The sequence below is a fragment of the Cynocephalus volans genome, chromosome 3 (assembly GCF_027409185.1).
Source record: "Cynocephalus volans isolate mCynVol1 chromosome 3, mCynVol1.pri, whole genome shotgun sequence".
NCBI lineage: Eukaryota > Metazoa > Chordata > Mammalia > Dermoptera > Cynocephalidae > Cynocephalus > Cynocephalus volans.
Window position 1 is genome coordinate 96,531,518 of NC_084462.1, and position 27,479 is coordinate 96,558,996.

General features: G+C 42.7%; 2 protein-coding genes across 3 annotated transcripts; one reads left to right on the plus strand and one right to left on the minus strand.

The window, feature by feature from the left end:
* Positions 1–500: 500 nt before the first annotated feature.
* On the minus strand, positions 501–4,482 carry RPUSD2 (RNA pseudouridine synthase domain containing 2). The gene is made up of 3 exons (XM_063091480.1): positions 3,868–4,482; positions 2,224–2,520; positions 501–1,532 (listed from the first exon to the last, which is right to left on the minus strand). Exons 1-3 carry the CDS (start codon positions 4,471–4,473, stop codon positions 798–800), a joined length of 1,638 nt encoding a protein of 545 aa, XP_062947550.1. The 5' UTR covers positions 4,474–4,482; the 3' UTR covers positions 501–797.
* Positions 4,483–9,097: 4,615 nt separating this feature from the next.
* Positions 9,098–19,361, plus strand: CCDC32 (coiled-coil domain containing 32). 2 transcript variants are annotated; one of them, XM_063091174.1, is made up of 5 exons: positions 9,098–9,159; positions 10,704–10,959; positions 13,917–14,073; positions 17,429–17,519; positions 18,868–19,361. In XM_063091174.1, exons 2-5 carry the CDS (start codon positions 10,716–10,718, stop codon positions 18,931–18,933), a joined length of 558 nt encoding a protein of 185 aa, XP_062947244.1. In that variant the 5' UTR covers positions 9,098–9,159; positions 10,704–10,715; the 3' UTR covers positions 18,934–19,361. The 2 variants fall into 2 exon arrangements, with proteins under 2 accessions (XP_062947244.1, XP_062947243.1); XM_063091173.1 differs by lacking the exon at positions 18,868–19,361 and having other exon boundaries at positions 17,429–18,450.
* Positions 19,362–27,479: the final 8,118 nt, after the last annotated feature.

Genomic DNA, 27,479 nt, shown 5'->3' on the forward strand with positions numbered 1-27,479 from the left:
TTACACCCATACAATGGAATATTATTCCACCATAAAAAAAGAATAAAGTACTGGCACATGCTACAAATTGGATGAACCTTGAAAACATTATGCTAAGTAAAAGATAGATACAAAAGGTCACATATGATTCCACTTATATAAAATGTCTGGAATAAGCAAATCCATAAAGACAGAAAGTACATTAATGGTTACTAGTGGCTGGGGAGAGAGGAATGGGCAGTGACTGCTTAATGGTTACAGGGTTCCTTTTGGGGTGATGAAAATGTTTTGGACTATATAAGAGGTAATGGTTGCACAACATTGTAAATATACTAAATGCCACTAACATATACATCTTTAAGTAGCTAATTTTATGTTGTGTGAACTTTATCTCGATAAAAAAAAAAAAAGCAGTAAGAAAACTAGACACACGAGGTGTTAGAAAAAAGGATATATTTATAAACCAAAAAGTTCCCAAACTCTAGCTAGAGGGAAAGGAAGGAAAGAGGTAGTATGAGCAGGTGTTTTTATTTTTTATTTTATTATTATTATTATTTTTTGCCTTTTTCGTGACCAGCACTCAGCCAGTGAATGCACCGGCCATTCCTATATAGGATCCAAACCCGCGGCGGGAGCGTCGCCGCACTCCCACTGCCACACTCTTCGGAGTGCGCCACGGGCTCGGCCCTGAGCAGGTCTTTTTAGAGCCCAATCTCACTCCTGTAGAAAACCTAAGTACCAGCCCATGAGGTCAGCCCCTGCCACATGGCCCATCCCTGTTCCAACCCAAAAAGTAATTCCTCCACTGGCCACAGCCCTCAGTTTTCTTGCCAGTCATCATGTGCCCAAGCAGGCATGGGTGAGCAGTATTCAAAGCCCGGACCTTTATAGCGCAGGGCATGCAGGAACATCACGAGGTCTTGGGGCAAGGGATCCTGTCGCACCAGTCGGCACTCTGCACAGAGTGGGTCTGTCTCTTGATTTATAACATCTGTTTCAGCTGCCGTCCCTTGTGCCAAGGCCATTGTGTCCAGATCCTGAGGAGCTGCCTCAACTACTCCATCCGTCTTCTGGGCAGTTGTAGCTAACTCTTCCAGGCTGTCCTTGCTCAACTCTGAGGAGGGGGCCATAGAGTCTGTGAGTCCTGGGGACAGGTCACCCTCACAGAGATTTAGCACATCCAGGCTCTGTTTGGCTTGGTGCTCTGCCACCAAATCCCGTAGCAGTTCCTCATCTGTCTTGGGAATGTGGCCACCCCGGCCTCGGGAGGGGCCCCAGGCAACTGAGTTGTAGATGGGGTCATTGAGAATAGGGTGACCCAGGAACTGGAGGTGGACTCGGATCTGGTGGGTACGACCTGTGAGTGGCCGGCACTGTACCACACTGGAATGGCCATTGTAGCTCAGCCTCTGGAACACTGTCTCACAGGGCTTGCCCTGGGGATCTACACGGCACACTCCGACCTTGTAAGACACCACTAAGATGGGTTCTTTGCAGGTCACTTCCTCGATGGGGAACTCCCCTTCCACTCGGCACACATACTCCTTCTCCAGCTACACAGGAAGCAAGAGGGAAAAAGTCAGCACAAAGTCTAAAGGTATGGAATCCAAACTCTCTGGGGAGTGATAAGAATATACCAGTGTCAGACAGAAGAGGATTCAAACCCCAGCTCTAGCTTTTGTCAGATTCATCATCCTGGATACATTACTTAACCTCTTTAAGTCCCATTAACTTATCTAGAAAATGTGAAATTAGAAAAGCATTTATCTCTCAGGGTTGTTGTAAGCATTCAGTAAGTTAGGCTCTAATGTGCTTTGTACTAAGCCTATTATACATTATACACTTAATAAATGTATTACGATCCAGATCCGGGATTACAAGTCTCAAGACCACAGTCATTACCATTAAACTCTTCTACCAAAGCCTTGTCCAACTTCATAGAATCTTTCTACCAATGAGGCTCTCCGTGCAGTCTTAAAAACCTTGCTCAGTCTGTCAGCATTTTAAAACTTCAAAACAGCAAACTACCAACAGATGCAGTGTACACCATCTCTAAAGATCTTTTAAAACATACAAAATGATAACATGTATTTGGCACTTCAGATGTTAATCCTCCTGAAGGTAGGAAGTTTAGCCAGATAAACCTGAAGGCCTACTTTAGATCTAGAACTCTGTGCTGCCTTTTTGACACAAAGCATTTGTGAGCCCAGGATGTGGCCTGCAGGAGACAAAAGTCTGGCTCACCTGCCGGTCCCGAACGTGCTCATGAATTTTCTCAGAAACTTCAGCTGTCTTGGCAAACATGAGCACCCCTGAGGTAAGGCGGTCAAGCCGATGCAATGGGTGTAGCTCCTTGAGTTGGTGCTCCTTGCCGAGGATGAAGATGACCGTGTTGTGTCGGAAGCGGCCACAGGGGTGAACAGGAATGGAGGAAGGCTTGTCTACAACCACCACGTCTTCATTCTCAGCTAACAGGCGAATAGGCTCTGCCATGACTGGTGGCTCATGCCTGTGAACCGTGTTGCGCAAGAAATCATTGTCCTGTCAAAGATAGAAATAACTAGTCAGCCTAGGGACCAGTAGCCTCTCATCAGTCAACTTCATACCCTGCTCCCCCTATTTCTTATTGATATGAAAGAATGGTCACAGTTCAAACTTAAGCAGAAAAAGCAGTGTGCGTAGTGGGATCTCATTTTGTAAAAATACAGACACACAGGCAGATAGCAGGCATTGAAAAAATACTGGAAGTATATACACATAAATAATGGTAATATCTCTGGGTGATGAAATTATGGATTTTGGTTTTATTTGTATTTTCTCTATAATAAAGTTATATTTTAAAAGTAAATTTTTAAATTTTTTTAGCAGCTGGCCAGTACAGGGATCGAACCCTGGACTGTTATCAGCACCACGCTCTAACCAACTGAGCTAACAGCCAACCCTTAAAGGTCAATTTTTCTAAAATAGAGGAAAAACACTAAAAAATTGTCACTTATCATAGCCTTGAACAAACACCAAGCTGTAAGTCCAGAGATCTGGGCTCTAGACCTGGATTTGCCACAGACTCACTACACGCTCTTGGCAAGTCACTTAACTTCTCTGGGCCTCAGTTTCCTTATGCATAAAATGTGAGGGTTAGACCATTACCTGTGCTTTTCAAAACTGGAATGGGAACAGGATTCAAACCATCCATTCCCCAAATTGTGAAATCACCTTGTCTCCCCTCACAACCATAATGAGCCAGTGGTACTGACAGAGGGGTGTCTGGTACCTCGTAGCTATAATGGAATTTTAAAGAAGGGGTCAAGCACTGGGCTAGGTAATTCTAATCTCTATCCTTGATATCTCAAAATTCTAGCACATATCAGGCTCTGTGATAGTCAAGTAATAATAAGAACACAGGCTTTGGAAGTGGCACTGTTGCCTTACCTCTGTGAGGTTTAACTTAGTTTCTTCAGCTTCCTCACAGGTAAACATCTCACAGGGGTGGAAATACTTACTCCACAGGTTGTCCTTAGAATTAAACGTTAAAGTACATAAAATGCTTAACTTTGTGCCCCGCATACAGTAAGGAGACATAAGTGATAGTCCCTGTTATTACAATTTGTACAGAGATCTACAATGCAGGGTAGAAAGTGATTAGCGTCCTTGCTACAAGACAGTGTATAAAAGGAACAATGAGAATTCCAACTTGGAAAGAAGGAAGCCATCTTGGAGGAGAGGATAAACGGACTGAGGTCTGAAGCACAGACAGTCTACTTGCGGAGATGAAAGGGAGAGAACTCCGGAGTTACCATGATTTTACTCCAGTTGCTATGTTCTACTAGGTCTGAAAAAAAACTGACCCCTTTCCTCGCCCGCTTCTGGCCAGCCCTATCAGTACTCCACCTTGAGCACGATGCTGAGGTCCTGTACTGGCTCCTCGTTGAGGTGCAGGCGACCCGCCCGGGCGGCGGCCTCGTAGTAGGCCAGGGTCTGGGCTCGGAACTCGGTGCTGAAGACGTGCAGAAGGCTGTGGCCCACCCAGCGGCCTTTGCAGTAGGTCCGGAAGTCAAAGTAATAGGGCCGCACCTTGCGCAGGCCGCCCTCGAAGTAGTAGCTAGTCTCTGCAAAGTGCTCGTCGCCGAAGCTCACGCCAGCCCGCCGCTTCTTCGGGGGCGGCACGACGCGCTCCCCGGTTGCGCCTCGCCGCTTTTTCCGCTTGCCTGGGCCCGAGGCTGAAGCCGAGCCCTGCTCCCCGACTCCTAGGGCTTGCTCCACACCCGGGCCCGCCGGCTCCGGGCGCTCCAGGAGCCGCTCTCCCCTCGCGTCGCCACCAGCTTCTCCGTTTTCCTGAGCCAGACACCTCAGCCCTCCCGCTGCCTCGACCCTGGTCGAGAGTGTTTCCGCCATAGGACCCCCACAGCCACTCCAAGTCCTGGCAAGTCTGGGGCTCCAGAAGTCTAAGCGCCAATGACCAAGAACCCTGAACCTCAGCCAACAGCCCAGCCACATAACCACGCCACCCCCACTCCCGGGTCGCGATCTGAAGACGTCACTCGGCACCAGCCAATCAGTGAGACCCAGTCCCGAGGCGGGGTCTGCGATGAGTGAATGAGTGAGTTGCTTGAATTGTTCGATGAGTTGAGTGAATGGCGGCGAGTTGAGAGACTGCTGGGATGTGTCACCAAAAGTGACCTTACGTAAAAGTCCTCCTAACCAGGGAGATCCGACGGTTATTGCATAAAGGAAATCTTCGGTATTGCTCCGTATAAAAGCCATGGCAGGAGTTGATCATGTAGATTCCATATAGATAGGTTAAAAGTCACTTGGGTCTGAAGGCTTGAAAAGGAGCTTTATTTAAAACGAAACAAAACAAACAAAGAAACAAGCACAATAAGGTTGCTTAACGCTGTTAGTATTCTAAAACCCACTATATTGTATACTTAAAAAGGATGAATATTATAGTATTGACATATCTCAGTAAAGCTGTTATATATGTATTCAACACACACACACCAGAAGCAATGTTTTCACACTTATCCTTTCCCCTAACAGCATGAGAAGGATTAGAGATCTCCCATTTGTCTCCTATATGTTCCCATCTTGAAATTAAAACTGCAAGTGGGTCAGAAAATGTACTTGCCAGGGTTTTTAAATGCAAAATATTGAAACCTGGGCTGGCCCGTGGCTCACTTGGGAGAGTGCAGTGCTGATAACCCCAAGGTCACGGGTTTGGATCTCTATACAGGGATGGCCAGTTTGCTCACTTGGAGAGCATGGTGCTGACAACACCAAGTCAAGGGTTAAGATCCCCTTACCAGTCATCTTAAAAAAAAAAAAAAAAAAATATATATATATATATATATGGAAACCAACTCTGGTTAACTTCATCAGAGAGGGAATTATGGAAAGGTTTTTAGTGCCTCATGTAGAATTCACAGGAGAACTGGAGAAAAGGTTCAAAGAAAGGGCTAAATCAAAGGAAGCCAAGGCCTTTGAGAACTAGCAAGCCGATGCCAGGGAAGAAATCCAGCTGGGATGCTGAAGCTACCAGACACTCTGTTGTGCCAAAGGACTCATTACCCTACTGCCCTACCACCTTTTGAAAATCCTTACATCTACCTGAATCTCTCTGTCCCTCTCTCAAGGTTCAGAGTCCTGCAGGAGAGTCTTATCAACCAAACCCAGGTCACTAGTATGAACCCTCACTTCAAGGGTGCATGAAGATAGAAGAATCTGACCCTGTTTAGTTTTCAGAATGGGATTCCTCCAGATAGACAGGCATTTGGATGCTAGGGTGCAAAAAAAGAACAATTGTTCAGTCCCATTCAGGAGACTAATCATTAGCCTTTACTGAGCCTTTGTGATATAAAATGCTGGTGTTGATTTAGGGAATTCTTATCATATGCGTTAGGACACTGGAGAGGAGAAAGAGAAGTCTTTTTTAGCTAAATTTCTTCTGTAAGTCATCAGTCTCACCAAACTAACTGAGGGACTGCAGCTGACATTCTTACTTCAGAGCAGTCTGAGGTATCCACAGCTTTGGAACTCCCGAAAAGCTTGATTCCTAACTCTGTCCTCAAATTAAGAGGTAGAATTTTCCATTGATTGAGGTACATTAGAACCAAATTGCTTCAAAGGAGAGACACTATCTCTCAAGTGAGTTACCTTTTAAGAAATTCACAATGACAGTAGCACCTTATCCAAAAGAAAGTATTCTTAGCTACCCTCTCTGTTTTATATGGGGTGGGATAATTAAATGAGTTAATTCAAGTAAAACACTTAGAATAGTGCCTGGAAAAACTATGGAGATAGAAAACAAACTAGAATCTTATTCCCCCTTCCCTCCTGACTCACTGAATTAGAATCTGCATTTTAACATGATGCCCAAGTGATTTGTCTATATATTAAAGTTTGAGAAGCACTGGCATAGACTATGTAATTGATGGACATCCAGCATCTTCTTAGTGAAGATTTTCTCACATTACATTACTGCCTCCAATGGGTGGAAGTCAGAAACTGGCCTTCCAGGCCTCCCTTGCAGCTTGGGCATAGGCATCTGACCTGGGCTCCATCTATCCAGCAGATGCTTTGGTTCAGAGGCACACAGCAGCTGAGGCAGGCACAGTGGGGAATCCATGTCTGACAAGGTAGCTTTGGAGGCATCTTACAGTGGGGGGAGGTTCTTGTGTCCAGTGCCCAGTCAATGATGCCAGCTATAGTATCTATGTTTTGTGGCAGTGGGGTGTTACCTGAGCAGTACCTTAATGAGGTTTAGATACTATTTCTGGCTGTATAGACCTGAACCCTGACTCTCTGCCCACCTTGAGATTCTGTGAACTACTTAACATTATTTAATCCTGTGCTGTACAATAGGGTCACCATTAGTCACATGTGGCTATTTAAATTTAAATTAATTAAAAAAAATAAAATTTAAAATTCAGTTTCTCAATTACACAAGCCACATTTCAAGTCTACAACAGCTACATGAAGCTAGTGGTACCTTGTTTAACAGCTCAGATACAGAACATTTCAGTCATCATGAAAAGTTCTACTGGACAGAGCTGCTTTTATCAATTTCTTTTACTGCTCAAACTAGCTAGAATTAGTTCTGTTGTTGGAACTAAGAACTCCAACTAATTTACTATGGTAAGGATTTGGGTCTTTATTTATTTAGTTAGTTTTAAGAGCAATAGGAAATCAAAAAATTTTGTGTGTGTGTGTGTGTGTGTGTGAGAGAGAGAGAGAGAGAGAGACATGATCTGATTTCCATAACAAAAGGATCACTCTGGTTGCAGCAAAGAAAAGGGAAGGTAGAGGAAATCATAAGTTTAGCTGTAGTTCAGCATGGTCCTTTACCACTAGGGTTCAAGTTCAAATATTCACAGACAACAATTTGTGAACATTTGCCAGACTTGGCTCTAGAGATACAGAGGGAAGAAAGACATGGTTCCTGATGGCAGTGAAGGTCTAAGCTGGTTGAGGAAAAATTAAAAAAAATTAATGCTAATCAAACTACAGTAAAGGAGAGAGGGCTCCAAGATAGAGGGCTTGTATATGTACTCCAATGGCTCCCCATGTGAGTAGTACTTGGGGAGGGGGATATAACGAAGGCTTATGATTTCAGCTTTCCAAGTCCAGGATCTGGTTTGGATTTGTTCAGTGCACATATTAATCAGACTCAGAAGACAAAGATGAATTGGCAAGGTGTCAATTTGTTAATTTATAACTTTAAATTTAAAAATGTAATTTTCCAGCGACTGGGCTATTTGTGCCCACTGTCAAAGGCACCCTTATTCTGGAATCAAGAAACCTGAGAGGCCAAATTTGAAATCAAGAGTTTGGTGAACATGAAATCAGAGAAAAGAGTTTAAGTGAGTCATGAGGCCATGGAGTAGCTTGATGAAGCACTCATAAACCTAGGACAGTGCCCTTTTCTGTGAATCCAGATTCATGTCTCTCTCCCTATGAATAAATACTGCCAAAATCTTGCCCAGTATTTGCTCTTTTCTTTTCTAATCTCCTTGCTTTACAGTTCCTTCTGTTTACGTATTCTAAGAATGGTTACGAATTATGAGCAACAGTATACCTTGTGGTGGTCCTTTCACATGGTAGTAATTATTATAACTATAGCCACAATGACTGGATTTGGACACATCTAGAGACTGTACTCTCAGCCAAGTTACTTCTATTGATGGTTGGCTGATGCCTTTCATCGCATGCTTTCTTGGGAGAGAGAAACTGGCCTTGAGTGTTTGGGATGGGGAGGGGTTCTATCTCAACGAACGTGCTGATATGCTCTGAAGGATATCAAAAATCATCTATCTCCTTTATCTTCTGTTATGTTTTCTCAAAAAAAAAAAAAAGAAAAGAAAAGAAAAGAAAGAAAGAAAGAAAAGTCATCTCCTTTTTAAAAACGTGTTTCTGACACACGCTTCTCATGACTACTCTTTACTTTATGTACTCTGGTCACACTTCCCGTCATATCTTCTATACTAACTCTTTGTTGTGATTTGTAAACTTGTTGCCTGCACGGCGGACCCCCTCCTACTCTAAGCTGTAAGGATCTCTGGGACCCATTCCAAGTCTTATGTGTCTTGAATTCATGCTTAACACACGCCTAGAACACAGCAGTTGCTTGGTCTCTACTGACTAAATGAGTGAGGGAAAGCTTCATGATTTGGTGAATGGGACAAGTGTGTCCTGGGAGAGTAAGAGAAGAAGCCGTCAAAGTGCTCTAGCTTCGGTAAACGAAGGAGAGAAATTTTCGGAGACAAACACCAGCCCAGAGAATTGCTGAGGAGGTGAACTTGCTCCGGTGACCAAGAAAAGTCAAAAATCTTGGAAACTGGTCTTCCCTACCCGAGCAGGGGGCGGGTAGGCGGGGGGCTGGAACACCCAGATTTACGAAGAACCAACCCGGCCCCTGGGAGGGGAGGAGCTGGGCCTAGGACACGTGACTCCACCGTATCCTGGCAACCACAGCCTCACCCGCAGCTTCCCGGCGCTCCGCTCCTCACTTCCTCACCCTGCTGCGCTCCACTAGACCAATCGGCGCACAGAACATCGCCAGGTCGGACGGTAGTTGGAGGGCTCCCTGGCTCCATCACTCGGAGGCTCCGCCCCTCCCTATTTCTTCCTGGCTGGCTGCTACAGAACTGATCCGAGCGTTTGCGGGCTGCTGGGCGGGCGAATGCGGTAGGTGAAGAGAGGCCGGGCTGCCCCGCGTTTTGTATCCCCCACTCAGGCCCGACCCCGGAATACCACAGAGGGGCATTGGGACCTGATTCAGTCCGCCCAGTTCGTCCTTGAGGCCGGAGCGACTCAGGCCTGGGGTGTGGACGCCCTGGGGGTTGGGGGTTGGGGGTTGGGGGGCGTGGGCTCCAGTGTGAGCAAAGTTTTGGTTTTAGGTTTGGGTGGGTTCAGACGACTTCGATGGAGGTTCATTGTAGCCCCTGGCATCAGTTCACCCAGGGCCTCTGTGACATATCTGTCCCTTTTACTTCCGGGCCTTTGCGCTGGCTGGGCTCTGTCTCCTGGAATTATTCAGACTTTACCTCAAGCAACCTTTCTGATCTCTAAGGCTCCTCTTGAAAAAAGATGTCGACCTATCCTGTAAGGCTGTACAGTTATGAAAGCCCCAGGCTCCAGGCAATGTGCGTAGCCCATCCCACCTATCCCTGCTGGGGCGGCTTTCATCACATAAGTGTTTTCCAAACAAACGGAGTGGTATTGGGTAAAAACATGGATCTTGGAGCAGCACAGGTCTGGTTTCCAATCACCATATGTCAGTAATGTGCCCTTGAGCAAGTTACCCTTCTGAACCTCAGTTTCTTTGTGAAATGATGAAAATGCCTGTCTTTCAGTATTTCTGACTATTGAAATAAGAACATGAGGTATATAGCCCAGCTCCTACAAATAATGAGCACATGTCCCTTGCATCGTGACAGTACTCTCTGACAGACTTTTTTCACCAAGCAGTACTTTTACTATCTTCCTGTATATGGAAATGTGCAAGACCTCCAGTCTGTGCCCTATTGAAGATGGAATTTAATTGGCTGAGGATAGAGCAGTTGCATTTTGGAGATCTTTGGAAAAAAGTGCTGGCTGGTTTTTCACACTGGAATTGTCCTAGAAATTCTTTTGTGTGTGTGTCTGTGGTAAAGTATACATAACGTAAAATTTACCATTTTAACCATTTTTGTACAGTTCAGTGGTATTCATGTTGTGCAACTGTAACCACAATCTATAACCAGATTTTTTTCATTTTCCCATCATCTTCCCAAACTGAAACTGTTTCCATTAAACAATAACTTCCCATTTCTCCCTCTCCCCAGTGACCACCATTCTATTTTCTGTCTCTATGAATTTGACTGTTCTAGGTACCTCATATTAGTGAAATCATAAAATATTTGTCCTTTTGTGTTTGGCTTCTGGCAATCCCATTTTTAAAGACAAACTTCATTATGCTACACTTGATCTTAGCCAAAAGGCCGAGAAGCGATGAGACAAACTTCATTATGGAAACAACTTGAAAGCAGAGCTAGAAGAGGAACCCAAATGTCCTTTGTCATTTTTTATCTGTAACGTGAATCTGATAGAAGACATTTTTAAGTTTTGTTAAAAGAAACTTCTTAAAAGCCTATTATCTTTCTTCAATGGGTAAACAAATATTCAAGTGCCACATATTTATATTGTATTCTTAAAGCCAGTTTTTACTCACATGAGCTTCTGTTTTCTAGCCCAGATTCCAAATGAAAATGTTTGAGAGCGTTGACTCTACAGCTGCAAGATCTGGCCAAGATCTCTGGGCTGAAATTTGTTCCTGTATTCCAAATTCTGACCAAGAAGATGATGCCAACAATGCTTTTTCAGACTCTTTTGTGGATTCTTACCCTGAGGGTGAAGGCCAGAGGGAGGTTGCAGATTTTGCTGTCCAGCCAACAGTAAAGCCTTGGGCTCCCTTGCAGGATTCAGAAGTGTATTTAGCATCTCTAGGTAAGTTAGATGACTCTTTTTTAAAAAAAGAAAAATCAGAAGCTGGTGGTTTTAGAGAAGCACATTGAAGTTTTGTTACATTAAACCCTGTTTTCCATTCTTTTTTGGTCCTTGACACACGAATCTGTCAGATGTAATTCTAGGGTGTGTTTCAGGTTGGGTGTTGGAAAGGAGCCCCCCTTTCCTTGCACATCCTTTAAAAAAGTTTCTGTTTTCCTGCCTCTGACCATTTCATCTAAATTCTGGTTTATTTCTTGGCATACTTTAGAACCCTCTTGCCTACTATCGGTTGCCCATATATTCAGATAACTCAAAAATGTTAAACCTTATGCCATCCTGAAAGAAAAGGTCACGGCCCCAGAGCTACATGTGGAATTCTGACGCTAGGTTTGAAAAACTGTTGTATTAAATAGATTGATGGGAATAGGAACATGTTGCATAAGATTCATTCTGCCTCTTGTTAGCCATTTAATTGTTTTACTGTTTCCTGAACACATTTTCAGTGCCCTGTCCTGTGGCCACATTGTAAGTGTCTAGAGAGACTCCAAACACAGGAAAGAGATTCAGATTGTCCCAGGCTAGATTAAAAAGAAATATCAGTCTAAGGCAGTGATTGCCAGTCTTTGGAATTGTGGTATCCTTTTTACTGTAGAACATTCATGAAACCCATCCATTGTCACAGAACCAAACCTGGGAATAATTATTTGAGGAAGGAAAGGCAATTCAGGAAGAAGGAGCTTTTGAGGAGGGACAGAGAGAAGAGTTCGAAGAGAGCTTTTGATTGCTAAGAAATATCTTGGGAAAACAAAAGGAATTTTGATAATGATGTACTGGAAGAAAAAGATATGAGAAAAACACAGGTGGAATGATGGAAAATGAGAAAGATGAGGGAGTAATGTGAAATTTGACAGGAAGCCACCAAAGCCAAGGGGGTTGAAAAGTCTGTTTGTGGTAGCCAGAGCATCTATTTAATGACGAAGAGGAGAAGGAACAGTCTGAGGAAGCTAAAGGACCAGATGCTTTGGCTTGTTGGTGCTGTGTGACCAGGGTTTATAAGAAACTTTCATGGAGATTATGATGATTTTGATAGGTGAAGATTGGTTTGGAAAGTTAAAATTCCACTGATCTTTTCTAAAACAAGTTAAGATGATAATTAAAATTTTCTTCTCTGAGGAAAATAGGAGCCATTTCTGTTCCCTGTGGCAGGGACTGGGAGACAATGGCATACAGATTTGAAGTATGTATTAGCACCTGTTTCTGCCTGCCCTATTGAGGTCACACCTTATCAGGGATTCAGCATGCTCAGAGAGGGTAGGGCCTTTTCCAGCCCATTAGAGTAACTTCCTTCTTGACAATCAAGGCCGAACAACATGAAAATTATTTTTATTGCCAAATAAACCTATATCAAAAAGAATCCACTGGTAAGAGCAACAATTAAAAACTTAGCCTGTTAAGCATGAGATATGCATAACCCTTTCTATGTTCGTAAGGAGAAAACAAAAGCCCTCGAGTATTTAAAATTCATCAGCTGTAGGTTTTTTACAAGAGTGAGCTCTTGGTAGTAACTTACAGCAAACAAAACATGTTTGTATTGATCAGTGGGAATTGGGTGACTTGTTTAGAAATAAAAACAGGATTGCAAATCATAAAGTTTCTATTGGTTCTGGGCTTGATGTCCATCTCCCTCCCTGAAAAAAGCCATCATTTACCCATGTATTACAGTTGAAGGAAAGACTAAATTAAGGCAGAAGGTAAATGATGATGTACTTTCTTGCATTCTCCAAAAGGGGAAATCTGTTCAACAATTATACTTAAAATGCAAAGAAGAGTAATTAAACATCTATTATCAGGAATCCATATGGACAACTCTCACGGTATTATAAGAAGTTTGTTTTTATTAGGCCCCAACATCCAGGCCACAAGTTGAGCAACTTTAAAAAATGTTGGGAGAATGGGCCACAATAATCAACCACATTGTATATCGACAAAATAAAATAAAAATAAATAAATAAATAAAATAAATAAAAATAAAATAAAAAATGTTGGGAGATTCTTTTTTTTTTTTTTAAATCAAGAATTTAATCACACAGAGATCTTAAAGGTCTTTTATTATTGAGTTCTCATCAGGTCAATGTTAGTGTTAGTGTCTCATGAATCGTTGGATCTCTCATCATTTTCTCTAATTCTTTCTCCTGAGGTTTGGAAACCTCTTCATGTCACTGTAACAAAGTAAAAAGCCATTTACTCCTCAGAGAGATTATTTTCTAGTTGAGAAAAGATGATAGTATATACATGTCAGGTCAGGGAAAACAAGCGTTCCTTAGAGAGATATCTGCTGGGCTTATGTGATTTCAAGCAAAACATGTCATTGATTTATTTTTGAGAACCTATGGCTTTTCCCTTTTCTGAGGATAAACATTTACTTGATATAATGCTGGGTATGGACATTGCAAAGGAAAAAGTAGAATGTTCAATCCCTCTTTATCTGTCCTTCTTAAGAGATTACCTCTTTTTGGGTCGGCCCCATGGCTCGCTCGGGAGAGAGCGGCGCTGGGAGCGCAGCGGCGCTCCAGCCGCGGGTTCGAATCCTATATGCGGATGGCCGGTGCGCTCACTGGCTGAGTGCGGTGCATGCGACACCAAGCCAAGGGTTGCGATCCCCTTACCGGCCACAAAAAAGAAAAATGGAAAAAAAAAAAAAAAAGAAATTACCTCTTTTGCAGGGAGTGTGGGTGTACTAATCAGTGAGAGAATTTTTAAATTGGCATTTTGATTTTAGATTTAGTTAAATAGGCTGGCTGGTTAGCTCAGTTGGTTAGAGTATGGCCTTGTAATGCCAAGGTCAAGGGTTTGGATCCCTCTACCTGCCAGCCATCAAAAAAAAAAAAAGTGAATAGATTTAGTTAGAATTTTGTTTCATACTCCTTTTCCTTGTTAAGCTCCACTTCTCTCTTTAGAGAAGAAACTGAGAAGAATCAGAGGTTTAAATCAGGAGGTGACTTCTAAGGACATGCTTCGAACCCTGGCCCAAGCCAAGAAGGAATGCTGGGATCGGTTCCTTCAAGAGAAGTTAGCATCAGAATTCTTTGTGGATGGACTTGATTCTGATGAGAGGTGAGTGATTCCCAGTCCAGTTCCAGGTAACAGTCTGTTTCACTGACAGCATTTCTCTTTCTCTAAAGAATTTAGGGATAATGACATCTGAATCCTGATATTAGTTGGTATTACCATCAGCTCTTCTAAGCTGAAATCATCCTTTGTAAGGTTGCTCTATGAGTATTTGCTCTTAGCCTAGTAGTAGATGTTTAAGAACAGGTATTTTTGCCAAAAGGAAAATCTCCCTCCCTCCAAAAGCTACATTTTGGCCCCAGCTCCATCTTGGCCACAGATTGAATAGAACTGAGGAAAAACCATTATCTTCATTTTTAAGTACGCAGTGCATTTGAGAAAGTAGTAATCAATCAACAGCTGGAACTGTTTTCTTACCTCTGAATTTCCATTGCCTTACGGAGTTTCTGTCATATTGTAGCCACTCAATAAATTTGTATAGACTAAATGAATGAATTTATTGAGCATCTACTGTGTGATAGCACTGTGCTTTGTGTCATGGGGGTCGGTGGTATAAGGAAGTTTTAGACCCACTTTTTTTGTCCTCAGAACTAGTTGGGGACAGATCACAAACATATATAAAGACATACCTAACAATACAAACCAGCATAAAAGAATAGCCAGATGAGTGGAAGTGACAGAACATGCCTTGGGAGTTGAGAGACCATTGAGCTCCCTACTGGCTATGGTGTTTGTGCCAGGGAAGGAGGCAGGACCTGAACAGTACCTGCAGGTGGTTCAGATGCAAAAGGTGCAGAGGGCATTCTGCCACAATGAGCAGGATGGTGCTCAACACTCAGGAAAGTGGCTCTGCCACTCACTTGTTGTATGTTCTTAGGTAAGAAACCTGTTTTTGCCTCAGTTTCCTGATCTGTAAAGTGGAGTAATAACTCTTACTTTATAAGGTTGTTATGAGGGTTAAATGAATTACTCTTTGTAAAGGATTTAGAACAATGCGTGGCACATGGTAAGCACTGTGTTAGTGTTAGCTATTATGATAGCCTTCTTAACAGAGTTTTAGCATTCAGTAAGAAATTATTCAAAATAGAGATTGGTGGGGGGAGTAAAAACCTGAATTTTAACAAAATGTCTTAGGGGAATATGACTTAGAACCTAAGTTTGCAACATATCATTAACATTGGTTTTGAGAGTGTCATCATGTCAGATGAAGATGATGCGCTGAAGTCATGGACAGTATGTGAATAAAACTTCATGGTTACATTTTATTTTTTAATTTGCTAAGTAGTTTCACTTAAATACCAGATCAGCATGCCCCCAGATTCCCTAGAAATCAGTGTGGCATCTAAGGTCAGGTCAACTACCCTCTGAAAGTTCAGAAAATAATATAAATTTTGCCCTTTTCTATCTCTAAAGGCTCAACTTAACTGAGCCTTAAACTGCCCTAAATGTAGGAGGTATGAAGATGCACAGATTCCTGACCCACGAATAATTTGGTATTTACTTATATTCTCTCTCCCCTTGAATATTTTCCTCCTCTCCAGTTCGGAGAAGAAAAGGTAAAACTTTCCTCTGCATAATTCTCAAGTAGGAATTCTCTTTCACATCAGCACATTTCTGTGTATTTATCAATATAGTAGTCCCCCCTTACCCACAGGGGATATGAGTGATGCCTGAAAGCACAAATAGTATGGAATCCTATATTATGCATGGATATCTTTACTTCTTCACAATTTCACAGATAGAACATTTGCTCTTACTGTAGATTTTAGCAACCTCAGCATACGATTTTTTTCTCTTTCCTTATTAAGTTGAGAAGCCACTTCATGGCCTCCCTTTGGCGTATCTGAATTGCCAGCATCACAATTCTTGTGCTTTGGGATCATCGCGAAATAAAATAAGGGTTACTTGAACACAAGCACTGAAACACCACAATAGTCAATCTCATAACCAAGATGGCTACTAAATTACTAAAGGGCAGGTAGTGGACAAAGGGATGATTCATGTCCCTGGAGGGACGGAGCTGCTGGCATGACATTTCATTACACTACTCAGAACGCGTGCGATTTAAAAGTTATGAATTGTTTATTTCTGGAATTTTCTGTTTAATATTTTTGGACTGCAGTTGACTGCAGTAACTGAAACTTCAGAAAGTGAAACCATAGATAAGGGGGGACTACTCTACTTAAAATAATGTGGTTTTCTCTTCTCCATAGAAATAATGAACAACTCAATGAAAAATATGGTAGATGAAGATTAAATGCTGGGTGTCACACCTGATTCCCCTGAGCTGTAGGCGCTAGAGTCAATCAGCTGCTCCCAGTGCCCTCTGACCTTTGCATTTGTTCCCCCGAGCCTACATCTGTGGGAACACTTCTTTCTGTCATTGTTCAGAACAAGCATGAGGAAATAGTAGCTCTGCATTTGTTATCAAACTTCAAAGATTACGTTTTAATCAGAGGCCATTTTTCAGTGGAATTGTGTGGGTCTTCACATATGCGAGGGCCAGGTAGGTGACCCTCATCGTGGTATGCTTTTGGCAACAGAGTAATAGGCTGAGAAATCCAACTGTCCAAAACATACACTGTCCCTCATACACTGACAGATGTCTCAAATCTGCTGTTATGATTTTATTTCTTCGATTAAGACTTTGTGCTATTGAAGAGTATAGATTGAGGTTTACATTATTTCTAGGCTTTTATATTTTACTGATTCATAGTTATTCTAATAACCTTTGGATGTAGGATACTGGGTACTTAGCAAGGTGGGAGGGGGACCATGAGCTTGACAATCACACTTCCCCCCTCTCCTCAGATCCAAACAAAAGGAGAGCTGTCAGGTATAGTGACCATTCCCTTGTGGGGAAATTTGCTACTCAGATGTTTCTACCTTGGGAACTTGCTATAGGATGAAATAAACAAAAACCCCACAAAAAAACAAACAAAAAAAATCATATTTAGTGCGAGTACTATAATTGAGACTCAGGCTGCCTCATGTATGAGAGGCATAAGATGTTCAGGTTTCTGCCTGACTAATAATTTGGTATCTATTTGAGTATTTCCTCCCCTTGACAATTTCTCTCCTCTCCAGTTTTGAGGGAAACAAAGACCAAGGCATAAACTATTCAGCTATTCCCCTCAAGCCTTCAGAGGTTCTGCATTTGAAGGGGGCCCAGTGCTCCTTATAGCCAGAGTACCCACTAGGGGGTAAATTATGCCTCAGAGCTGCCAGGATGCACAGCTGTCAGAGGAGTATCCTTGTTCTCCCCATGTTAGCAGTGAAAACAATTGTAGGAAGAAACTGTTGGTGGGTGAGAAGGGAGTATTTGAGTAACTGAGATAATCATTAAGTAATTAATCAGCAAGGCCTAATATAGCCACCCTTTTCTTCTGCTCTTTTGTAGCACCTTGGAACATTTCAAGAGGTGGCTCCAGCCAGATAAAGTAGCCATCAGCACAGAGGAAGTCCAGTATCTGATTCCTCCAGAGTCACAGGTAGAGAAGCCAGTGGCTGGGGACGAGCCAGTGGCCGGGAACAAGCCAGCAGCAGCAGAACAATAAATTACACACATATATGCCAAGCAGCTGTCTCGGGTCCAGAGGGAACAGTGGAGAGCTTGGCAGAAGCAGCAAGGAGAAATCGAGGGAGGGAAAAAGCCCAAACTTCCACTCCAAAAAGCAAACAGCTGCAAGCCCCTGAGGACTTATTTGGGACTGGCGTGTGTGACTGTCTTGGATGAAGTGACTGACCTGGTGTGTGTTGGATCAGAATACTGCTTTCCTCTATGTCTCACAGTTTGACTGAGCTCCATTGCTGCACGTTAGATGTCTGCTAAGGATCTAGTACAGGACCAAGTGTGAAAGTACTTGGAGAAACTAAGGCCCCTTGTGTGTCATGTATAATTAAGCGAGCCATATTTTTTCTTGCCTCTTCTGGGCATTCATGCCTGTGTCTCAAGCATTCCCTTGGTACATTATCAGGGGTGAGTGGGGCCAAGGAGGGTGAAGTCTGCCTCCTTGAATCCAGGCCCCATGTGGGGCTTCTCTAACAAATCCATAGTAAATATAAGGACTCTAGGGAAAGAGGCTAGGCTTTTCCTTTGTCTTATTTGTTCCTTGTAGAGAAAATGGGTGAAAGAAATGTGATAATGTGTGTGTTTATGTCTGTATATGTATTTTTTTTATGCACGACTTCTCTCCCAACTTCCTCCTGCATTAAAAAGGGTTGGGTTCCCAATTAGACTTGTAAATATGGTGTTAGTGTTTGACACTACTCCTGAATAGTTCCAAACTTGGTCTCTGTGGCAGCTTTCCTGGCTGAGCTTAAGCTTTCCTCCTTATTTATCACATTCTAGTTCAGTATTTGTTGTCCACATAAAACTTTTCTCCTGAGAACAGCTGTGTGTGTGGTGCTGTTGACCCAATTCCTCCCAGAGGGATGTTCCCAGACAATGAGGAGGTAAAGACAAATGCATGCCAACACTGGGGAGCTGGTAACTTTTGCCAGCCTCCTGTTTTTAACATGTCCCCTCTGATGGTCCAGACCTCGGTATTGTGAGAGTAGGATTCTGAAGTTACGGCTCCATGGAGGTTCTTCCTGGGTAATACTTTCCAAATCCTTAATGATGAGCAGGGTGGCTATAAAAATCTTCAGAGAGCATTTGCTCATTTCTGAATTGAGTATTTGCCTTACCCGAAGGGATAGGAACCAACTAGATGATTCCATATACATGCTTAATGATATGAATATTTTTGTTGTAATTTCCAGATATACTTCTTTTTTCATTGACTAATGATAATAGCTTTATTACTACTGGGTTTTTTTTTTTTTTTTTTTTTTCAGAAAGATGACTGGAAGGGGAGCTTAACCCTTGACTTGGTGTTGTCAGCACCACGCTCTCCGAAGTGAGCAAACCAGCCATCCCTATATAGGGATCCGAACCTGTGGCCTTGGTGTTATCAGCACCACACTCTCCCAAGTGAGCCAAGGGCCGGCCCTTACTACTGCTTTTTATTAGTAGGGTACCTTTGACATAGCAAGTAGCCCTCTGTGGCTCTGGGCATTTTGCAGAAGCCAAAACCCTGACAACTTCTGGCCCTGGACTGAGTGTGTGATCTGCCATCTCTGCCTGGGGTTCAGATGCCAGACCTCACTCTTCCTTCACACCCATCTGATGGCTTTCAGCTGGATGGATAGGTTTAAAAAGAAGAAAAAAAGACTAAGATTTTCTTTTCCCTGCATGATAAACAAACAAAAAATTATTCTTCCTCAGTAACAATTTAAAGACAAAAAGCAGCAAGGCCATGAAACACTCTCCCAAAGAGCACCTGGTCATATCATGGTAAAAGAATGTTTCTGTATCAGAAAATAAAATAGTGTTTTTATAAGTCAGGCAAGATTTTAGCTTTTTTTTTTCCCCCCTACATCCATTTTCTACCTCAGAAACAGAAATTTTAGTATAAGAAGGTTGATTTAGAGCAACCAAAAAAATGTAGGACTAAAAGGCTTCTAGCCCCATGTGAAAACCTGGATGAAATGTGAGAGGAAGGCCCTAGATCTGCAGCCACCTTCTCAATGAACTCTTCAACAGAAGGGAACCCAGTGAGTTGTAACTATGGTTTTTAATTGGTTTAGAGGTGACAACTTAAGCAATGGCTCTAAAGAAGGTGAAAATCCATTCACCAAAACCAAACTTGTTATTAGCTCCCAAAGCTAACTTTTTTTTTCCTTTGGCAGCTGGCCAGTATGGGGATCTGAACCCTTGACTTTGGTATTATAATACCATGCTCTAACCAACTGAGGTAATCAGCCAGCCCCCAAATCTAACTTATTAATATAGATTTATCTTAGGGTATCAAGGTGGCACTAAATTTGAAACCAAGAGTCTTGGGTGCTATCTTCATCTCTCTGTGGCTTACTGTGTGGTCATAAATAAGTCATATGACCTCTTTCTGTTCCAGTTCCCTTTCTGTAATTGGACTGACCATAGGAAAAATAGTATTGGCCCCAAATGGTGATCTATTTCCTGTGACTCTGACAACTCCAAGGAACTCAAGTTAGGACTTCCTCAAATCGGTTAAATTTATGAGTTGGGAGAGCCTTACTCATCAACCCAAATTTCCTTTCTTTTTTGTCTTTCTAGACAAAGTCAAAAAGAGCTGTAACACTTATCACCCCTAACTTTCTTCCTTCTTCATGTCCTTAGAGAAATAGACAGAAAGAGCAAATGGAACGATATGTCGTGGTAAACCTTAAGCTGGGGAAGGGTAATCACCAACATGGGGGAAGTGGTAATGACCTCCCAGAGAAGGTAGGGTTGGAGCCAGGGACATAAGCTAAGTGACTGACTGTTCTTCCTCGGCACATGTACTCATCACCCAGCGCTTGGCAAGTACAGTTCTGGAATGGTACCGGCTTGTGTCCAGTATCTGCTCCCAAAATAGGCTCTGGATATAGGCACAACAAATAAGCATCCCACGAGCTGTTGCTGGGGTGTGTCCCTGTGTCCTTTCCAGGCAGGCCTGCCCACCGGAGTGATTGCTGGAAGAGGGAAGACGTCCTAGAGACACTCCTTGGCCCTGCCTTGGAATGAGTCCCCCAAGGCTGAGAACAGCCCTAGCCACATCAAATGGAATTTCCAATATTTTCCTGAAAATTCCAAACTATCCCAACAGCTTTTGCTTTACTTCAATTATAAGACTCAAGGCAGGACACTGCCATAGTAATCTTAGGTTTGTGGGAGGACTGTATACTTGAGCCCAGGACTGGATTATTTAAGGCACAGATTTATTCATCTAACCAATGTTTGTTCAGCCCCTGCCATGCTCTAGGCACTGTGCATGGTGGCTAATCAAACAAAACCATGCCTTCCCACATAGAATGATGGAAGAGGAGTTAGGGTATACCTGATTAATGCTATGGGAGGTGTAAGTACAGGGTTCTTTGAGAAGGAAGGAGATATGAGAGTCCCAGGCCAGTCGGGGTGGAAGTAGGAGAGAGGCACTGTTAAGGAAGCAGAATCCAGAAAAATGAGTTGGAGTGAGAGGAATTATAGGGATAAGAGCATGAGAGCCAACAAGAATTGCAGAAGAGGAAAGCAGAATATATAAAGGCCTAAAGGCTAAGGGAGGATGGAAAGTAGCTCAGTGTAGCTGCAGCATAAAGAACAAAGGAGGAAGTGATAAGAGGTGAGGTTGGAAATTAATAAACAAGGCCAGGTGAGAAGGGCTTTATAAGCCATGTTAAGGAGTTTAGAATTTATTGTGGGGGAAAAGAGAGCTAATGGGTCATTTAAAGAGTGGCAGTGACAAGATCATATTTGTGTCTAGAAAGATAGTTATGGCCACCATGGGCTTGACATGATTAAATTGATTGGGGCGTGCAAATTATTCACATTTGGCAATGATATATCTACATGAAAGGTAGAGGGCTCATGAAATTAGAGGGCTTTATTTTTATTTTCTACTTTGATTTCTTTTAAGTTTTTCTCTGCTACAGAACAAATAGAATTATGTATGGCCATATCAATATACCACAATATTCATGCTACAGTGTGATGTAGACACTCCTCCATTGAGATGTTGGGTTATATTCCTTCCCTTTGAACCAGGGCAGACCTATGTAACTGCCTTCCTAATAGCATACAACAATGTGACTTCTTTTTCTTTTCTTTCTTTTCTTTTTTAAATAAAGATAACCAGTAAGGGGATCTTTAACCTTCACTTGGTGTTGTCAGCACCACGCTCTCCCAAGTGAGCTAACTGGCCATCCCTATATAGGGATCCGAACTCATGGCCTTGGTGTTATGAGCACCACAATCTCTCAAGTGAGCCACAGGCCAGCCCTCAAACATTGTGACTTCTGAGGCTAGGTCATAAAAGCATTCCACCTGGCATCTCTCTCTCTCTCTCACTCTCTCTCTTTCTCTCTCTCTCTCAACATGCTCCTTGGTAGTTCTGAGCCAACATGTAAGAAAACTGGCTGCCTTGAAGCCACCGAACTAGGGAGGCCACAGGGAGATAGAGATGTCCAGGGAATCTTGGCTGTTTGTCTCCCCACTCCAGGCATCAGATGTGTAAGTGATTCAAATGATTTCAGCCCCCCAGCCTTCAAGCTGTCCCTACTGATACCAAGAGGAACAGAGACAAGCTGTTCCTGCAAAGCCTTGCAGATTCATGAGAAAAATAAATGTCATCGTTTAAACCACTAAAAGTTTTGTGTTGATTTGTTACTCGGCGATGGATAACCGATACACTGTAATCTAGTTTTTATATTTTATATAGCTACTTTAAAGTATTTTATTTTGCAGTCTTCTCTAGTTTCTGATGGTGACAGAATGTTAATACTTATGTTGGCTACAATATGGAGAGGAGCAAAATGGGAAGAAGGGGACAGCTGTGAAGTGGTAGTAGCTGTCTAAGAAAGAGATGATAGGACTCGAGGACTTTTATTTCTGCTTTGGATGTAGAATCCTGAAAGAAAATGTCACTCCCACTGTAATAATGTGAAAAAGCCAGATAATCTGCAAAATCATGGCTTTTCTTGAGCCCATCAGAAAGCTGAGGTCACAGGCAACCAGGTAAAGCCACTCCAAGGAGAGATAGGGACATAGGAACTGCTTCAAGTTTGACAAAAAATGTGGCAATCATACAAATGGGTAAGGAGAAACCAACAAAAAGTTTAAAGGCAGCTGGTTAGCTCAGTTGGTTAGAGTATGGTGCTTATAACACTAAGGTCTAGCATTGATCCCTGTACTGGCCACCCACAAAAAAAAAAAAAAAAAAATTAAAGGCTACACATGGGCTAGTGTGTCAGTTTAGAATAGCTGGATACCATTCCAGACACAGGGCAGTTTACACTCACAGGCAGCCTTTTTTCTACAGGCCTCCCCTGGGGCTCATGAGAAAAAGTGGGAGTAGGGCAGGAGATGGAGAGACCTTTCCTCTTCGATGGTGCAGGCACGCAGGAGTTGATCAAGGCAGCTGCTGGGGAAGGCAAAAAGCCTCAACTGCTTCCACAATCCTTCTCTCCTTTAAGCAAAATCCTTAGGCCACCTGAGGAGGGGCAACAGACTCTTACTTCAAAGGGAGAAATAAAAGCAAAAGTCATCTGCTTTTGGTGAGGGATAAAAACCTTTCCCTTCTTGAGCACAGGCAAAGAGTCATAGCTCTGGAGGGAGAATAGAAGCAAAATTCCTCTCCCTCAGGGGCAGGAGCAGCAAACTGTCTTGGTTTGAAGATTCAAGCAAAGGTCTGCTCTGTTGGGAGAGTGGGCAAGAAACTCTGGCTCACCCCAAACCAACCACAGATAAAAGGCAGAGTTTGCCTGCTAAGGGGCGGGTGGGCACAAACACTGAGAAAGCCCCACTCCTGAGGCTCAGGAGAACAGGACCTGCTTAAGACTGAAGCTGAGCCAGGAAAACAGAGAATCAACCCCAGTCTACCTCTCCACGAGCCTAGCAGCAAATGACAAGAAACTGCAGTCTGCTGCTGCTGGAGGGGCAGTGTGTAGGGTAAGAAAAAGCTGAGGGTGGAGCAGAACTCCCAAGAAAGCCCTGACACCCCAGTCCCCACTCTAAGCAGCCTGCCACTAGAGGAATTTTGAAGTCTGGAATACACTGAAGGTAAAAAGAGCAATAACAAAATCCAAATCCTGCCTGATTCCTAATGAGATTGACTCAACCCCCAAGACCAACAGACTGACAGAAGCTAGGCATGCCCATCCCCAGCCATAAATATTGTTTACTTCAGTCCCTGCTGTTCTACACACCATGGGAATTCAGTTAAAAATTGTAAAACATAAAAAAGGCAAGAAAAACCCTAATCCTCTGTCAAAAGATAAATCGACAGAATAAGACTCACAGATGACACAGATGTTGGAACTGTGCAACAGGAATAATCGTTATTAATATGTTAAAGGATCTAGTGGAAAAGGTGGGCAACTTGCATGAACAGATGAGGAATTTCAGCAGAGACATGGAAACTATAAGAAAGTCAAATGGAAATGCTAGAAATAAAAAAAGAAAAAAATCAGAGACAAATTGCTTCCATGGGCTTTTCAGTAGGTAGGCACAGCTGAGGAAAGAACCAGTGAACTTGAAGACAGGACATTAAATATCATCTAAACTGAAATGCAAAGAGGAAATGGAGTTGGAGGAAAAAGAAAACAAAACAAAACCAAGCTTCCCAGAGCTGTCAGACAATAACAGTTTAATATATGCGTCATTCCAGTCCCAAAAGGTGAAGAGAGAGAGAACAGGATAGAAGAAACACTTGAAAATCTATGAATCTTTGCCCGTGTCAAGAAGGGCAAGAAGGTTTCCATGAATGAGGAGGGTATGGCAATGAGGCTAGAGAGAAGTGGGTATGAGAACAATTTTGGATAGAACCACTGGGACTTGGTAACTGAGTGGAGTGAAGTGTGAGAGAGTGGGAAGAGTTAAGCATGGCACCTGAGTGTCTGTCTTGGACGCTGCAGGCTCACACAAGGTAGTATTGGGTGGTTAGCAAGTAAGTGGTGGTGCAGGCCAGCCAGATCTAGCTCTCTCTGGAGCCTGTGCTCTCTGTTGTTGCATCATACTACCTCTTACAGGTCAGACTGGAGCAACAGAGGAACAGTGGGCCTCTGCTCCTCAGTTCCCCACCCTCCAGCCTCAGGACTTCAGTGTACTGCCCCCATGAGTAATGTATGGCTAAGGGATGCTTATCTCCTTCCATTTTCCCCACCTCCCCTGTCCCAAGTGCTTCATGTCACAAATTGTTCTGAACTAAAGATTTTCTCTTCCCCAACAAACTAATTATTTTCCCTTCATGCTGACTTAATCCACTTTTAAGAATTGCCTTACTAGCAGATGAGATTGGTAGGGAGGGAGGAGGCAAAGGTGAGGGTGGGTGAGAAGGAGTGTGTGTGTGTGTTTGTGTGTGCATGTGTGCACAAGAAGTGTTACTGAGAATTTATGAACTTTTAAAGAATAGGTAATCACTAGGACCAGTTTTGGTTCTTTAATCTTATGTCTTTTTTAGATGAGGTTATCAGCTTTAGCTCAGCAGAATGCCAAGGTGCAGTGTGATCTTTGGCATGGTGCCTGATCAGATCACGAGATCTGGGAGACAGAATAGAGGGTGTAGGTTGCATAAGAGCACAGTAGAGTAGATTCACAGTTGTTTGAACAGCCATCCTAAAGGTAAACTGATTTATTGATAAACTGACATGTGGCTGTTTTTTTTTTTTCTCTTTTTTTCTTTTCTTTTTTTTTTCTCTTTAACTCTGTTCAGCTCAACATTTTTATCAATGATTTGGAAAAGTACATAGGAGACATCCTTCTCAAAAGTGAGAAGGATAGATAATTGGTTGAATAACAGAATCAGAATTCTAAAATTTTCTATAGACTGGAGTGATGGGACAAAGTATGAAACCTAATATGGATAAATACGAAGTCTTTTATTTAGGATAAAAAATTACATAAGTAGAGGACAAAGAAGTGTGTATTAATTAGTTTGTTGTAGTAACAGAAGCCATACTCAATCTAGCCTAAGCCATAAAGGGGCATTGATTGGGAAGGACAGAAATGTAGCTAGCCTCAAGGTCATCTGGATTTAAGAACACCAGCAGTATCGTTAGTCTCCTTTTCCTTTCATTCTTGACTCTTCTCTGTGTGTTAGCATAGCATAGAGAGCTTTGGGCTTGCATCACAGTTTAGTAACTCCATAGGAAAGATATTCCATATAGTATTTTCCAACTCCATATACTAAATCCTGGGGAAGGACTCTGATTGGCCTGTCCTGGGTCACATGCTCATCACTGGACCAATGATTATGACCAAAGCAAGACCCATGACTAGGGGTACAAGATACTGTGGTTAACAGTCCCACCAGAACCATGTGAGAATGGGAAGTGGAGGAGGGTTGCTGTTACCTGAAAAAGGGGGCAAGTGATGATGAGAAGCTAAACCAGATGTTCAGTGTCTTAACAGTTCAATTGAGTCAGCAAGGTTATGTAGCTGCCAAAAAAGTTATAATGCTAGTGATCAATAGTGGAAATGTACTTGGGGCCACAGTAGTATAAAAATACATTCCGCACTGGTCATACCACTCTGAAAGCATCATCTGGGCACCACATTGTAAAAGGAACGTTGATAAACCACAATGCTCCCTGGAGGAGGGGCACAGATGATGAGGCCCAGAAGATCAAGTCATTTGAAGAAAGGACAAAGCAATATGATTGTTTTGCCTGGAAAAGAGAAGATGTAATAGAGACATGGTTGGCTCTAAAATATTTGAAGGTGCCTTGGGTAGAGGACTGAGACTCTGAAGTCCAAAGGACAAACTAGGACCAGTGGGGGGAAGTTTCAGGGAGACCAATTACATTCAATGTTAAGATAATGAGTTCTCTGTCACTGGAGATATTTAAGTAGGTGTCAGAGAGGTTGTAAAGGGGATTCCTGCATTTGGTAGAAAGTTGGATCAAGTCATACCTAAGATCCTTTCAAGTTATGAAAGTCAGTGGTTATTAAGAAAAAAAAAAGATTGGCCAAGGGCAGCCCCCTCTACCTGAGAGCAGGCAAGGAACATGCCTGGGGTCCTAGGCAGGACCTGAGGGCAGCCCCCTCCACCCAGAAGTAGGCAGGGAGCACACCAAAAACACTACTTCTGCATGAGTGGCCCACCACAGCCACTGCTACAGCCACGGCTGCTGCAAAAGCAGCTCAACACCACAGCACTTGCCACAGCTACCGTGCAGGCAGCCCACCAGACATTTGATGGCACTGACACAAGGAGAGTCACCAGTGGAGACTAGAAAAAGAAGAGGACGTATCTGTCCTCAAAGCCCACTCCGGAGTAATAGAAGAAGCAACTGCTCTACAGATGACCAGACATCAACATAGAGATATTAGAAATATGAAAATCCAAGAAAGTATGACACCACCAAAAGAATACAGACCCTATAGATAAGGAAAACCTTGAAATGATTTGAAAAAGAATTTTGAGTGACAATCTTAAGGAAACTCACTGAGATACAAGAAGACTCAGTTAGACAACATAATGAAACAAGAAAAAAAAATCAAGGATATGAAGGAGGAAATTTACAGAGAGATTTATGCCTTAAAAAAGAATGTAACAGAACTCATGGAAATGAAAGATTCACTCAGTGAAATATAAAACACAACTGAGAGCTTAAGCAGCAGGCTAGAACAAGCAGAAGAAAGAATTTCTGATCTTGAAGAAAGTCTTTTCAAAATAACCCAGGTGGACAAAAAAAAAGGAAAAAAGAATTTTTTTTTTTTTTTTTTTTTTAAAAGATGACCGGTAAGGGGATCTTAACCCTTGACTTGGTGTTGTGAGCACCACGCTCAGCCAGTGAGCGAACCGGCCATCCGTATATGGGATCCGAACCCGGGGCCTTGGTGTTCTCAGCACCGCACTCTCCCGAGTGAGCCACGGGCCGGCCCCGGAAAA

What these genes read in the sequence shown, in the direction of transcription:
- CCDC32 (XM_063091174.1), top strand. Translation starts at nt 10,716, where the DNA reads ATGAAAATGTTTGAGAGCGTTGACTCTACAGCTGCAAGATCTGGCCAA. An exon ending in AGTGTATTTAGCATCTCTAG is followed by an intron (nt 10,960 to 13,916) that starts GTAAGTTAGATG and finishes TTCTCTCTTTAG; the next exon opens with AGAAGAAACTGAGAAGAATC. An exon ending in TGATTCCTCCAGAGTCACAG is followed by an intron (nt 17,520 to 18,867) that starts GTAGAGAAGCCA and finishes TTTTTTTTTCAG; the next exon opens with AAAGATGACTGGAAGGGGAG.
- RPUSD2 (XM_063091480.1), bottom strand. Translation starts at nt 4,473, where the DNA reads ATGTGGCTGGGCTGTTGGCTGAGGTTCAGGGTTCTTGGTCATTGGCGC. An exon ending in ACCTCAGCATCGTGCTCAAG is followed by an intron (nt 2,521 to 3,867) that starts GTGGAGTACTGA and finishes TATCTTTGACAG; the next exon opens with GACAATGATTTCTTGCGCAA. An exon ending in AGCACGTTCGGGACCGGCAG is followed by an intron (nt 1,533 to 2,223) that starts GTGAGCCAGACT and finishes CTTCCTGTGTAG; the next exon opens with CTGGAGAAGGAGTATGTGTG.